This window comes from Pantherophis guttatus, chromosome 4 (genome assembly GCF_059756535.1).
Source record: "Pantherophis guttatus breed Tessera chromosome 4, ASM5975653v1, whole genome shotgun sequence".
NCBI classification, from domain to species: domain Eukaryota; kingdom Metazoa; phylum Chordata; class Lepidosauria; order Squamata; family Colubridae; genus Pantherophis; species Pantherophis guttatus.
Genome location: NC_142066.1, coordinates 29,438,971 through 29,455,218, shown reverse-complemented (window position 1 = coordinate 29,455,218; position 16,248 = coordinate 29,438,971). Strand labels below are relative to the sequence as shown.

Below are 16,248 nucleotides of genomic sequence, written 5' to 3'. Positions count from 1 at the left end.
CATCGGTTCTGCTCTACAGGATCTAGTGATTTGCACAATCATGGCATTTTCCTCTCTGGGGCTCTTTCTGCTTGTTGTCTTCCCATGTAGTTCTTTTTTTCATACTGTTTTAACTTGAGAGATCTACATCGGAAGGGGAGGGGGGAGAAGGAGGAGACACAACCTAGAGCTGCCAATGAGAGTCCAAGGTTGACCAGATTAAGAAACAAACACAAGGTAGATCTAAAACTAATTTTATTAGAACTATAATAACAGGATCTTGCAAGTCTCAGTGTGCTTCTCTGAGTATTATTATTATTATTATTATTATTATTATTATTATTAGTAGTAGTAGTAGTAGTAGTAGTAGTAGTAGTAGTTAATCTTTAGTGAGATTCACAGCCTTTGAGGCTGGTTAATAGCTCAGCAGCTCGAGTCCTAACCAAGGACCTAAGCCTATTATTCTTATTCTTATTCTTCTTCTTCTTCTTCTTCTTATTATTATTATTTAATCTTTAGTGAGATTCACAGCCTTTGAGGCTGGTTAATAGCTCAGCAGCTCGAGTCCTAACCAAGGACCTAACATTATTATTATTATTATTATTATTATTATTATTATTATTATTATTATTTAATCTTTAGTGAAATTCACAGTCTTTGAGGCTGGTTAATAGCTCAGCAGCTAGAGTCCTAACTAAGGACCTAACCCTATTATTATTATTATTATTATTATTATTATTATTATTATTATTATTTGATCATACTGTCAGTCAGATGTTCAGATTAGAATTGCATTTTTATCCACATACCAAGGGTTTCCCAAGGACCTGGGAGAGGCAGACAACTATTCATTTAGTGGCTGTTTTAAGTTACAGCAGCACTGAAAAAAGTGACATGACCAGTCCTCACACTTACAACCATAATAGCATCCCCACAGTCGCAGGATCAGAATTGAGGTACTTGGCAACCAGCATGGATTTATGATGGTTTCAGCATTCTAAGGTCACATGATCGCCACTTGTGGCCCTCCCAGCCAGCTCCCACCAAGCAAAGCCAATGGGGGAAGCCAAATTTACTTAACAACCACGTGATTCACTTAACAACTACAGTGATTCACTTAATGGTGGCAAAAAAGGTCATGAAATCAGGTATGGCAGCCATCTTGTTTAGCAATGAAAATTCTCGCCCAATTGTGGTTGTAAGTCAAGGACTATCTACACACAGAAAATTATACACAAATATAACATGTTATCCCCATAGAATCTAAGGTTCACAACTACAGGTATTCCTTGACTTACAAACAATTCATTTAGTGGGTGTTCGAAGCTACAGTGGCACTGAAAAAAGTGACTTATGAACATATTTCACCCTTACAACCATTGCAGTAGCCCCATGATCACGTGATCAAAATTTGGATGCTTGGCAGCTGGCATGTATTTATGAGGTTTGCACTATCCCTGGGTCATGTGATCCCCTTTTGCAACCTTCTGGCAACCAAAATGAATGAGGAAGCCAGATTCATTTAACAACCGTGGCAAGAAAGGTAGTAAAAGAAAAGGATGTGAGGAATTATCACATCTGCCTCAATTAGCAAAATAATTTTTTGGACTCAATTGTGATCATACATTGAGGAATACCTGTGCAGTGAAAACTATTTGTCATTGTATTTTATTCCACCTAATAGCTCTCCCACCTGGAAAGGGGTCCTATTCAGAGTTACTAATATTGGTGGCGCCTATCTTGTATTGTGTCTTTCACGATGGCTAACTGTTGCCTCTGTGTCCTAATCTCAACCCTTCCTTCTGCCACTGCTCTGCAGGGTGCAGGTGTGATGTCCGTCTACCTCTTCACCAAACGTTACGCCGAAGAGGAAATGTATCGTCCGCACCCGGCCTTCTACCGTCCTCGCTTGAGCGACTGTTCTGACTACTCGGGCCAGTTCTTACACCCTGAAGTGTGGCACCGTGGGCGCAGCCCCTCTGACATCTCCAGCGATGTTTCCATCCAGATGACTCAGAACTACCCACCAGCCATCAAGTATCCCGAACACATGCACATATCAACATCACCTTGCTAGACCTGCCATAGAACATGGTGGACAAGGAGCTTGGCCTTTGCTTGTAGACTACATTGTCCAATTCCCCCACAGCTCCCTGTGAGGCTGCCCTACTAATGGGGACCTCTTTCCTTCTTTGAAGACCTTCTACCATCTGCTTTGCTATAAATGCCATCTCTCTCTCTCTCTCTCTCTTTCTCTCTCTTTTTTTCCCCCCTTTCTTCCACTTTCTTCTTCTCCAGCTAGTGGGAGTCTTCCAAGCCACCTATGAAATTGCTGATGCTCATGTTGGAAAACTGTTCTCATTTTTGGACTCTTCCAGGAAGCTTCGCCATCCAACGAAAAAATTTTCCTCACCCTTTCCTACCTTCCTGATCCTCCACAGACCAGTGGGAGAAGTGGCACGAAGGAACATGTTTTCTACTTCTGCAGTGCTGCCTCAGATGTTTTCTCCTTTCACTCAGAGAGTTGAAATCGCGATCAAGAAACAGCTCACCGAGCATGCTTCCCTCAACCTTCTCCCCAAAGATTTGACAAAAATGGGGTTGTGAAACCATCTCTGCTTTTTAGATCTCGAGAGGAAGAATTACCAAATGCTGGGTTTTTTTTAATCAATTCCTGATCAGAGAGGTTCAGTCAGTGCCCCCATCTTATCAAACAGCACATAATTGCTTTATTCTTACTGGCGGTGTATTTAGTTTCCTGACATCAAATGGCATCTTATTTTATTTTCTTCCATGCGGAGGAAAACCCCATTTCTCCAGCTTTATCCATCAGCAAACAGTAAATCTTTCCATGTGTTAGTAAGAAATGACAGGTAATATATATATAGGGATACCATATTGGTTTGACTAAGAACGGCCTGGTCCAATGAAGTATCTTGCTATTTTTCTTTCCATTACAGGTAGTCCTTGACTTACGACCACAACTGAGACCAGAATTTCCTTGCTAAACAAGTGTTTGTTAAGTGACTCAGCCCGATTTTATGGCTTTTTTTGGCCATAGTTATTAAATGAATCACTCTAGTGAATCACATAGTCCTTAAGTGACTCTGTCTTTCCCTGTGAACTTTGCTTGTTGGAAGCTGGCTGGGAAAGTCGCAAATGGCAATCACGTGACCCTGGGATGCTGCAACAGTCATAAATAAATGCCAATTGCCAAGTGCTCGGATTTTGATCATGTGACCATGGGGTTGCTGCAAAAGTTATAAGAGTAAGGACTGGCCATAAGTCACCTTTTCCAGTGCTTGTTGTAACTTCAAGCAGTGGCTAAATGAAGGGTTACAAGGCGAGGACTAACTGTATTCTGGAATGAAGCCAAGTTCTGAGATAGTTGCTAGACTGACTTAGCAATTCCTCTAAGTTTTTTTCCCCAATACTTTTTTTAGTTACAAATGAATTGTAGTTAGAAGCAACCCACATAATTTTCTGTATCCTAACTTCAATTCTTGCTCCCTCGTTCTCATCTTCTAGATGGGGGTGTCCAACTTGGCAACTTTAAGACCCGTGGACTTCAACTCCCAGAATTCTGGGAGTTGAAGTCCGTAGGTATTAAAGTTGCAAAGGTTGGACATCTCTGTTCTAGATTCTGTCAACCAATGACTAGGCCACTTTTTTATACAGTCACAACCGACCCATTTTGAAAAGTTTTTGATATTGCTTCCAAGCCTGTTCCTGAAACCTCGGAAGTAATAGGGCATCATCACGGCAGGCTAATAGATGGATCCTATCACGGATATTTTTTTTCTGCAATCTCTGTTCTGTCATTGAAGGAAGTAACCTAGCTAATATCTAAAACTGTTCCAAAACTTTTCATACCATTTGCCTTCTTGCTGACTCAACTTCCTGGCTGTTTCTCCATTTTTATTTTCTTCAGTATTGACTCTACAGGTTGTTCTTCAAGAGATCTTTTTGAAGAGACATTTTCATTTGGAACCCATCAATAAGAACAACTAATGCATCATTATAAAGGGGTGAGGAACTAACAGTGTCTTCCAGCCATCAATGCCTCAAATGCCACCTCCATCTTAAGCAACCTGGCCGTAGTTGGCCAAATATTGAAGTTCCTTACAATGCAAGACCTTCTTCAGTCATGGTTCCTTCCAACTTGATGCCACGTATGGCCAGCGAGGTGAAAATCACATTGAAAAAAAAAAAGAATCACAAAGAGAGAAAAACCCGCACTCATAAAGAAAGAATTTAGTATTCAACTTCCTTTTTATTTCAGACATTCATTTTTGGTTTGCTCAATTTACTTACTGCTTTACTGCCTTCTCCGTTTTAGTTTCTTCTTAAAATTATTTATATATTTGGGGCATCTGCTCCTTCGCTCTTAATTTTTATTTAACCGCATTTTCATCTTCCTTCCTTTTAATTAACTTCAATTTTCAATTTCCTACAGATTTTATTGCTGGTGCAGACATCTATAAGCATTCCAAATGCTCAGTGGTTTTTTTTTTTAAACATGTTTTCCTTTCCCTGATCTAATTTAATTATTTATAATATTCCATTGTTTTAATATATATCCACTATCTTTTTTTAAAAAAAAAAACCACACCTTTCCTTGTTCCTCCTTTCTCTTTATTATTCAGCTACTCCTTTCTAGCTCCTGTATATGGTGTGTTGAGCCAAGAAGAACCAAGTATTGAAAAGCGCAATGAAATTTGGAAGAAAATGCCATGATAAGCAAGCATGCCAATATAACTGCTGGATAAAAAAGGAAGGGACAGAAAAATAGAGTGCATTTGGTGGAAAAGTGAAGCAGTAAACAGTAAACGAAAAGGACATGAGGAATCTTGCTAGGTCTAAAGGGATTATTTCTGTGGAAATATAAAATGCTTTTGATGGAAATGAAATACAGGTAGTCCTCGAATTATAACCACATGGAGCCCAAAATTTCTGATGCAAAGAAAGACAGTTGTTAAGTCTTCCCCATTTTGCAACCTTTCTTGCCACAGTTATTAAGATGCAGTTGTTAATACCACGGTTTGTTAAGTGAATCTGGCTTCCCCATTGACTTTGCTTGTCAGAAAGTCACACTGTGGAGATGTATTTATGATTGACCCCATCATAAATACATGCCAATTGCTAAGCATTCAAACTCTGATCACATGACCATGGGATGGTATAATGGTCATAAGTGTGAAAAATGGTTATAAGTCACTTTTTTCAGTGCCAGTGTAACTTCAAATGGTCACTAAACAAATGGTTGTAAGTCGAGGACTACCTGCCCTTCCATCTCTACCCCATGCTTACATCTTGTGTAAGACAAGAGGACTGCGTTTTTTCTTAGTGATTTTTTTCCCCCCACCAGCCTATTTTTCTGGCCCATCGTACAAGCAAAGAGGGAGAAAGGCTACATTTCCTTTATGAGGAGTGAGAAAGGAACATGGCCTTATTGGATTAAGTGGCTCATCCATACCTATTTTGCAAGAGGGAGGTCAATGTTTCTTCAACCTTGGCAACTTTAAGATGTGTGGACATCAATACCGAGAATTCCCCGGCTGGCTGGGGAATTCTGGGAGTCGAAGTCCACATATTTTAAACCTGTGAGGGTCGAGAAACGCTGGATCAGATGTTTTAATGGAAACGGAGGTCATCCCCAAATACAGAATTTTCCCTATATTTGCAACGCATCCTCCTTGGAAGAAGCAAAGACCATCCTCCTTTCTTTTAACCAGTTTGAAGCGATAGCGATGAACTGCATTAGAAGGCCGTTGAGGAAACGAACGAGCCATTGCGCGCAGACACCGTAGAAGTAGGAATCACAAGGATTTGTGAAGGATAAAGAACATCGGATCCCTCTGAATGGCTTTGAAAGGGAGAGGAAGGGGGGGGAAAGCTGACTCAGATCTGGCACACAAAGATCCTTCTGAATCTCCCACCACCACCACTCCCTTCCCCTCCTCCAGCATGTCTCCTGCTGCTGCTACTGTGTCAGCATCAACTGCAGCTCAATTCACCTTCAGGTACTGCGTTGGAGATCACAATCCAGCACAAAATCTATTTCGTGCACGTGCTTTTTCCTTGTCCTCGCTCAAGGGCATCTCTCCAGGTGTTTTATTTGCCATTTATTTCTTCATCCCAGCTTATTCAAAGTAAAGGAGGAGTTGCTAAACTTGCTCTGTTGCAAAAGGATGTACCTGGCTGAAATAAGTCTTCCTCTTCCCTGCATTTTTTTTTTTTATATATAAAAACAAAACAAACTATCTCCCCTCATGCTTCCCGCAACAATCCTGTGAAGTAGGCTGGGCTGAGAGACAGCAATCGACCCAAAGTCAACCACTGAATTTTCATGGCTGTATATAGTGACACTATAATATGACATTCTAATCTTGGGGTGGGGTTGGGTGGGGGAATGGGACTGTGGTATGAATTATGGAAACATCTGCCCTCTAGGAGGCGCTGTGAATGAACGGGATCATACAAATTACTCTTCGCCCTGAATTAAGTTTCTAGTCCTTTTGATCTCATAGCTCTAAGAAAACATTACTGAGGCAGATATATAGTAATATTTACTTCTGCTTCCTATTTAAAGGCTGCCTTTTCAGACGAAGGACCACGGCATAGATAAGAGGAGCAAGCCACTGTAAACTCTGCATGGCAAAGTCTGAAGGCCTAGCTTTGTTCTTTGGTGTGTTCTCCAGATTTTGTGCGGCTTCGGTCAGGATCACTTCTCCTAGGTAGACCCATCCTGTTGCTATTTATCTTGGACACTGTCCTTAAGCCAGTCCATACAACCACCATGAGTGCAAAATGTTCTTTCACAACGGAGAAGAAATAATCTATAATGCTCCAGAGGTCCACAAGATCATCTCTTGATTGGTAAGCAATTAGATGAGAGGGAAGACAGGATCTCAAATTTTCCAAATTGTTTTCCATCTCCTGGAAACTCTCTTTATCCAGGGCCAGTAGTTTTACTTTTGGAACACAACATCTGGCCTCAGTGAAGCTCTGATTTGACAACTAGGAAAATCCTGATGACGGGGGGGGGGGAAATTCATAGAAACCGTATGGCAGGTGTCCCCAACGTCTGGGCTGCAGCCCACTACTGGGACCGTGGCAAGTGGTGTGTGTGCATGTAGCTCTATTTGCACGAGTGGTGGTCACGCTCGTGCACAAAGCTCCATTTGCACAAGTGGCACATGTGCACCCACCACTCAGGTGGAGTTGCATGCGCTTGTGGGTGCCTGCTGCTTGCATGGGATGGAACCACACCTTCCCCCTCCCCACCCCACCGCTGTTCCTCCAAGCCTGAAAGGTTGGGAACCGCTTGCCATAGGGAATCTCTAGATGTAAGAACTTTCCAGCAGACATGTTAGCAAGTAATCAAATGCCAAGTAACATTGCTATGGGATTAAAGTGGTTTTACCACTCAGTCCTATGCATATTTACTCAGACATTACTCAGTTACAGAAAGCTAAAAAAGAATTTCTTGTTCTTAAGTAGGTCTTAAGTGAATCACAGATATCTAAAGCCCAGTGAACTTGCTGAGATCCTATGACAGCATATTCAATCATGCATTTTCAGAAAACAAACTCTTCTAAATAAATAAGCATATATAAATAATAAAATATTCTTTATTTTATATGTTTTTAACAGATGCCCGTGAAAAGATTTGTTGATGTCATCATATTTATTCAGGATTGCAGCCTCATTTATAATAAGGAATTTTTTAGGAGGGGGGGGAAGCTTATTCCTCATATCTCCTTAAAAATGATTAAAGACTCAGAATATTAAAGTTAAAAAAAAAAGAGCAATGTTTATACCGCCAGACCAATTTCAAAATATATGTAACAGCCATAAATGGCTGAATGACAGACAGAATGATTATGTTTTTAATAAGGAAGAAAAAAGTATCATATTCTGATTGTTCACACAGAAATAAATCCCACTATAGTGGGTGTCTGTTTGCTGTAGTAATCAGGTGTGTAAAATCTTGCAGCTTTGTATACGTTTGCTGACACATGGAAGATTAAGGTATACAGGCTGTGAATGAAAATTCACACCCGCAAGCAAGTGCAAAGACGGTGTGAAAAATAAAAGAGTGGCCACTGCTTTCTTCCCACGTTTTTGTAACTGGTCGTTTGTGGGAAGGTCATCCTTTTTATCCTGTGGCTGATGTGCAAGAGGCAAGCTTCCAGCTGATTCCTGGCTCCGAGATACAGCAACGAAATCGAAAAATCAACATTGCAATCTTGGCTGCCATGAATCTCTTCGAGAGATGGGTCCAAGCACATTCAATTAGGGCAGTGTTTACTTTTCCACGCTTCTGCTGCATTCCACCCCCTAAACCACCCCTAAACCAGGAGCCCCCCGTAGCACCATTTCCAATTAATGTGTTGAATTAAATGGCGTACGTTTTCAGGAGCTTCTGTTCATTTTGCTACCATGATGTGCACAGAATTCAGGAATTGCTGAAACAGCTTAAAGGAGGGATGCATCGTAAGCGAAGGCTTTTTGCAGTTCAGGATATAAAGCATGGAAGAATAAGGGAAATCACAAGAAACAGTAGGAAGGAAACCGGGGTCATTAAACAAAGTGACTGTGCAATGTAAGTGTTCAAGTCCTTTATATTGTGCATTCTGACTCAGGAATAAACCTTTGGATTATTCAGGGTTCAGACGGCATAAACTGGACACCTGCCTCTGTTGTATTTGGACAGTTTGCTGATTCATCTCTGAATGAGGGATGGAGAGATGTTGCCTATTAGTGATGTGTGGGCTTGGATCATTGCTTCACATGGGCTCAATGCCCTAGCAGCCACCAAGGGGCGCTTAAGGCTGGGTTTACAGGAGGCAGGCACAAAACTAGCCACCCAGATTTCAGCTGAGTGTATTGTTAACCTACTGTTACCCCAGTTGAACACTAGATGGCACCCAAGAGGTAGTATTTTATATCTCTGCTGCTGCATCTAGAGGTCATCTAGGGTTTTGCAATCTAGATAAGGCAATGTATGACTTTGATCCCACTTTTGTGGCTAGTTTAAATTACAGCCTGTTATGTGAATCCAGAAATTAGAACGTTTCTATGTACCGTGGCAGCACAGTCTGAGTATATACAAATCAAGAAAGGACAATTACTCCTCTTCATCCATGTTCCTATCCATGAGCTTTTTGAGGAAGGAGACCTAGAACATACAGAGGAAAGGGAAAAGTTCAAATAAATATGACAGCCTGATTTCTGAGACGCTTCCCATAACTTTAAGAAGGGTAACTCTACAGCGTTGGGGGAAAACATCTGGTGAGAATTCCTCCTGAATGTAACTTTGAAAGGAGCGAGTGTGTCTTTTCAGAACCTCCATTTGCTAACTCTGCATTCATGGTTTACTGCAGAAAAGAGCTGAAAGCAGCAAGAGGAAAGCTTTTATTTTTATTGTGCTCGGAAAGAGCAGGGCTCATGTGCCTTTATAGATGAATGAAAATCAAATAATTGAGTCTTTCACCAATCCTGCGTCTCATGTCTGGGAAAGATGCACCTGTTCAGCTTCCACCCAATCTCGAACTGCTAAGGCACAGAAATTCTGCAAGAGGAATAAAGATGGTGCCTCTGGCTCACGGAGAGAAATACCACATTTGTCAAGACTTGGGTTCCACATGCATGGAGCTAAATATTTTACATAATAAAAAAGACTTTCAAGGGCTAAAAGCCATCTTGTACATTTACACAGATGAAAAAGAGGAGGAATTGGGGATGTTGTCAGCACCGAGGTTAGAAGGATGGCTTGGGGAAAAAACGTATATGATCAAGCCATATACTTCCCTAAAGTAAAATATTGCTATTCATAGCAGTTTGATCACATTATGGAAGAAACAGAAATGTTCTGCTTTGTGCAACACACACAGACACACACATCTTGGTACCAGCCCAGCATTTTATTCTCTATTAATAGTAAAGTTAAAAGGAATGAAACTTCAAATATAAAGCAAGTAGGGAGCTGCTGTTGTGAGAAAAATGGGATCTGCAACAAATGAGGCAGAGCCACAGTGCTGGTTTTCGAGAGACACTGATGTTATTTTCTTAGTCTGCATCCTAGATTTTTGGGTTGAATGGGGTAGGGGGCAAGGGGATTCTAAGGGGAGGGGTTTAATGAACAAAAGAACCTGGGTTTTTTAAATAATTACAAGGAAATTGTTATTAATTACTATTATTATTATTAATACAGTGTCCCAACCCCATCTCCCTCCTTGCAATGAGGAGGGATTGGGACAACAAAATATTATTTACTCTGTATTATACTGTAAATACAACTTCAATAAACTTTATTTCAAACAAAACAAGTTGGCATTGTCATGGCTATGGAATTCCCTCCCTGGTGGGATCCTAACGAATTCCAGAGTATATGAGGCTAGGAAAATCTATCCGATGGTTAGGAATTTCTTTCTTTTAGCCCCAGGGAGTTAAAAGAATGGGTCATAGAGAGTCAGTTTGATCTAGTGATTAAGATACAGGTCTAGAATCCAGGAAGCTGGGAGTTCCAGTCCTACTTCAGGCATGAAAGTTGGCTGGGTGCCTTTGGGCCACTCGCTCTCTCAACCTAACCCACAGGGCTGTTGTGGGGAAGGAAGGAGTTATATTTATTATAAATAAATAAATTGAATGAATGAATGAGAAAGGAAAGAAAAGAGAAAGAAAGAAAAAGAAAGGAAAGAAAGAAAGAAAGAAAGAAAGAAAGAAAAGAAAGAAAGAAAGAAAGAAAGAAAGAAAGAAAGATGGGCTATAAATAATAATAAAAAAATAAGAGGTACCTTCTTTCATTGGTTCACTTATTCCAGGGCAGAGCCAGCAGAATTTTGATTCTCTGGGGGAGAAAATTTACAGAAATCAGGAAAAGGAAGGAAATTTGTTCCCAAAATTGGAATGAGAAAGGGTTACTGTTATCACAAAAGGGAGAATGGGGCCTGGCAGGGTCAGTTGTCTGGGTTGTGGGATGGGGACTTTTGGGCTCTTGTCCAGGGGACCATTTCTCCACAGAGCTCAGGGGAGCAGAAATCAGAGAGGCTGGAGGTCTGTCAACTTTCTCACTCAACATAAGGAAGCATCAAGAGCCGCTCAGCCTCCTGGCAAATATAGAAGGGGTTAATGGTCACCATGGCAATGAGCTGGGAATGTGGTACCTTGGATGCACACGTGGCAACAGAGGAACTGGCAGAAACTGTGCCGCATAGAAGAACTGGGTGGGGATGGAGAGGGACTGGAATAAGGAAGGATGCAATTAATGTGGCACGTCGAACAGGGAAGGTTTTTTGAGGTGGGTGAGGAGACTGAAGTCTTCCTTTGATGGGGGAAGAAGGGAGAGGTCTAAAGTAAGCCAGAAATACTACAATCGGAGATGATGCCTGCAATTGGATGCAGCAAATGTGAAATTTGGGCTGGAAAAAGAAAGGGACAGATTTCCAGAGAAAAAGACGATGGGATAGGTAAGGTTCGAGAACAACCGTTGCAGCAAAAAAATAGAAAGGGGGTGGGGAATAGAAAAAAGAGAAAGAAGGAAGAACAGCAGGGAAAGGAAAGTGCAGTTGGGAGATTTTTAGAAAGTGGGATGGAGTTGTGGTACAAAACCAAACCTAAGATTCTGCATTAGGGGAAGAAGTAGAAAGAAAAGTTTTTAAATGGGTGGGGAGGAAGAGGAAGTTGTGCTAAAATAAAAACAATACCGGAAAAGAGGCCAGCCATCTTTCTCCTCTCTCTCTCTCTCTCTCTCTCTCTCTCTCTCTCTCTCTCTCTCTCTCTCTCTCTCTCTCTCTCTTAATGTAGACAAAGACATTAATTAAATAGGAAAGAAAAGGAAGGTTTAAATTTCCTAACCAGAGGTGGGGGGGAATAGGAGGAAATGAGATGAATTGGAAAGTGTGATGCACAGAGGTTGTAAGGGACATTTCGTCAAAGATTACTGCAGATAATAACTGGTCATTCCAGTTAACCAGGAAGATCTAGAAAGAATAGCTCCATGGCAGAGTTGTCCAACCTTGGCAACTTTAAGACTTATGGACTTCAAATCAGAGGTGAAATCCAGCAGGTTCTGACAGGTTCTGGAGAACCAGTAGCGGAAATTTTGAGTAGTTCAGAGAACCGGCAAATGCCACCTCTGGCTGGCCCCAGAGTGGGGTGGGAATGGAGATTTTGCAATATCCTTCCCTCAGGAGTGGGAAGGGAATGGAGATTTCACAGTATCCTTCCCCTGGAGTAAGGTGGGAATGGAGATTTCTCAGTATCCCTGCCATACCCACCAAGCCACACCACGCCCACCAAGCCACGCCCACAGAACCGGTAGTAAAAAAAAATAGGATTTCACCACTGCTTCAAATCTTAGAATTCTTAGAATTCCTCAGTCACGATGGCTGGCTGGGGAATTCTGGGAGTTGAAGTCCACAGATCTTAAAGTTGCCAAGGTTGGACACCCCTGCTCTATGGTTTTTCATAAAACTGTAAAAAGATATTTCAGTCCTAGGATAGGATGCATTCCCAGATAATTTATTCTGACCAATGTGTTTGAGCTGGTTATCCTTCTCCAATGCAAGTATGTATTAGAATTTTGGTTTTTATTTTTCTTGCTGCTGTTTTTAATTTCAATATGAAAACAGCCCAAATGGCCTAAGACTGGTGACTGAGGCCTCATAGAAGTTGATTTGAAACAGCAACAAATATAAACCCCTTACACCCTTGTCAAAAGCTGCAAATACATTGGACAAGAAATTTTTTCAGAGGTTTTGCTTCCTGAAAGACTTTTGGTGATCATAATGGACCTCTTCAAACTGATCACAAACAATTTCAGAATGAGTAGGAATCTTGAGAAATATGAACTTAACTTTTAATGACTATAATGTATTTCATTGCATAATGTTTCTGACATGCTGCATGAGTTCAACAGGATCAAGTATTTTGTTCCTGATTTTCATTTGTACTAAGTGTCCAATGCATCTCACTGCAATGTCTAGCAATACAGTAATCAGCAAGATTTGATCCTAGTTGCTCTGATGTATTTTTTCCATTGTAGCAATGTCCTGGTGAAAACATACACTATGTTTGTCACTGACTGCATCCAGATTTTCAGGGGGGGAAAAAAACCAAGTATGAATGCAGAAAATCTTTGGTACATGTTGCACTTCATGGTCTTGAATACTGTAGGACAGGGGTGTCAAATTTGCGGCCTGCAGGCCAGATACATCACACACTGCCCCCCCATCCCTGGTTTAGCAAAGGGGGAAAAGTTGTGATAGGTCACGTGACGACAGCATGTCATCGAAGTTTGACACCCCTGCTGTAGGAAGTTTGCTAACCATCTGGATGTTGTTCAGTGCTCTCCAGTTGCCAAGAAAATTCCCAATAACATCCTTGAATGCTTTCCAGGTGATTTTCTCTGGCCCCACTAACAGAACTTTGAACCACTTGTCACTGATGATGTATCTGATCTGTGGACCAACAAAACTGTCTTTCTTAATCTTGGTATCAGTTATTCTGATAGGAAGGGGTATTGTGTATGTTTGCTGCCTTGAGTTATTTATAAAAGTAATAACGACACAATTGAAAACAACTTTATTTCTGCAAAGCTATCCCAAAGTTGCTTTTTCAAAAGGCAACGAGTTTGTTTTTTCCTTGAAGACATTTCACTTCTCATCCAGGGAAATGAAACATCTTCAAGGAAAAACAAAATCCAGTTGCCTTTTGAAAAAGCATCTTTGGGACAACCATGACCTGGGTGGCTGAGAATCTCCATAAATATTCTGCAAAGCTACTTCAGAAAATTACACAGCAACAGGATGTACAAGGTCTGGAGGAAAAATGAAAGAATCCAGAGTTCCCTCAAATATTTTATCTTTAGAGATAAAACATTTTGCAGATGTGCAGCTATTGCACATAACCAGACAGACACAAAGGAGTAGCTGTTATGATTACCCCACTCAATCATCAGAATCTAACTGATCTTATTAGTAAGGGAAATGCAACCTCCATTAAGCAAGAAACCAGCTACAAGGCACATCTATACTTTCTACTCCTTAGCTGCCACCAAGTTCACAAGTTAATCAATGCTCGGTCTCCCTGACTGACCCATCAGAGAACTGAAAAGAGGCATCCAAATGCTGCATCGCGATCCATTCGAGATTTAATTCTGTGTGCATTTGGCTGGGGAGGTCACCAAAATATCAAGTTCTTGATGGTGTGAGTGGCAAAGGAATGGTCACCTGCAGGCAACCATTTTCTCTAGTTTTGAATTTGAAATAAAATATCTCGGAATGATGTTTTCTGAAAGAGACACCTATTGAAAGTGGGACAAGACAGAACTGAACTCAGGAGCTGGGGAGCAAGATGGTGTGAGACAATGTTTCTCAAACTTCACACTTTTTAGCTCCCAGAATTTCCCAGCCAAAATGAGGAAATTGAAGTCGACCTTTCTTAAAGTGAAAGTCCACCCATTTTAAAGTTGCCAAGTTTGAAGAGTTATCATCATCCTCATTGAAAGGGACCTTGGAGATCTTCTAGTCCAACCCCCGACTCAAGCAGGAAATCCTATACTATTTCAGACAAAAGGTTGACCAGTCTCTTCTTAAAAGGCTCCAGTGATGGAGCACCACAACCCCTGAAGGCAAATGGCTCCACTAGTTGATGGTTCTCACTGTCAAGAAATTTCTCCTTAGTTCTGGGTTGCTTATTTCCTTGGTGAGTTTCCATCCATTGTTTCTTGTTTTGCCTTCTGGTGCTTTAGAAAATAAGTTGACTCCCTCTTCTTTGTGGCAACCCCTGAGACATTGGAACACTGCTATCATGTCCTTCTTTTCACTAAACTCGACATATCCAATTCCTGCAACAGCCTCAGCCACTAATGGGAACCCAGTCTGCTGTGCTTCAGCATCTCAAGAGGAAATTCATGTTAAGAACAAGCAGGGAGGCAGTCGTGCTAAATAAGAAGAAGAAAAGACAAGTTGATATAGAAGCAACTCAAAGATCCCACGCAGAAATGCAAGTAGATGGAAAATGATCTCATTCTACAGGTAGTCCTTCAGTTACAACCATTTGTTTAGCGACCACTCAAGGTCGCTAAATTCTGACCTTCCCAGCTGGTTTCCAACAAGCAGAGGGGGAAGCTGGATTCACTTAACAATTGTATGACTTACTTAAATTGAAAAAAACAATGGCTACCAACCTGCCCTCCATTGAGGACCTGTATATTGCACGAGTCAAAAAGAGGGCTGTGAAAATATTTACAGACCCCTCGCATCCTGGATATAAATTGTTTCAACTCCTACCCTTAAAACAACGCTGTAGAGCACTGCACACCAGAACAACTAGACACAAGAACAGTTTTTTCCCCAACGCCATCACTCTGCTAGACAAATAATTCCCTCAACACTGTCGAACTATTCACTAAGTCTGCACTACTATTAATCTTCTCATCGTTCCCACCAGCCATCTCCTTCCACTTATGACTGTATGACTGTAACTTTGTTGCTTGTATCCTTACAATTTATATTGATATTGTTTCCTGATTGCTTATTTGTACCCTATGACTATCATTAAGTGTTGTACCTTATGATTCTTGATGAATGTATCTTTTCTTGTATGTACACTGAGAGCATTTGCACCAAGACAAATTCCTTGTGTGTCCAATCACACTTGGCCAATAAAGAATTCTATTCTATTCTATTCTATTCTATTCTATTCTATTCTATTCTATTCTATTCTATTCTATTCTATTCTATTCTATTCTATTCTATACGACTGCAGTGATTCACTGTAGGAGATGACCAGGCTGAGGGAAGGGTCAAACATGTCATAAGTCACGAATCCCTGCGCACTCACAAGAGATCCAAGTCCAGTTCACCTTGAATGCCTCCCTTATTTCCCGCTCATTTCCCTTAACTGCCAGTTGGTCAGATTCTTGTAGAGAGCTTAAGCTTGCAATAAATCTTTATACTCATTTGAACTGCTTGAATCTCCTGATTTCTCTGGCATTTGACATTCTTAATAATTGCCTCATCCAACAGGTACATAATATGTGGATTTCCATCTCTTCCCCAGACTGATGCTGTTTCATATGTCTGGAGATGGACGTCAGGATGAGACAAAATGGGCTGAAATTGAAGCCAAAGAAGAGCATGAGCTGCTCAGCATCTCCATGTTAGAGGGATGAGCAGCATAGAAATTAAATAAATACAGGTAGTCCTCGACTTACAAATATTCATTTAGTGACTGCTCAAAGTTACAATGACACTGAAA

At 41.0% G+C, this 16,248-nt stretch overlaps 1 protein-coding gene across 3 annotated transcripts in view; it reads left to right on the top strand.

Annotated features, from left to right (window-relative positions):
- The window catches only part of CACNG7 (calcium voltage-gated channel auxiliary subunit gamma 7), a 70,890-nt gene extending 54,935 nt beyond the window's left edge, over positions 1–15,955 (top strand). For all 3 annotated transcript variants that reach the window (XM_060692798.2, XM_034419445.3, XM_034419444.3), the window contains one exon: positions 1,799–15,955. In XM_060692798.2, coding sequence (XP_060548781.1) covers positions 1,799–2,056 — 258 coding nt within the window. In that variant the 3' untranslated portion in view covers positions 2,057–15,955. The remainder of the gene's footprint in view (positions 1–1,798) is intronic.
- The last annotated feature ends 293 nt before the right edge of the window (positions 15,956–16,248 follow it).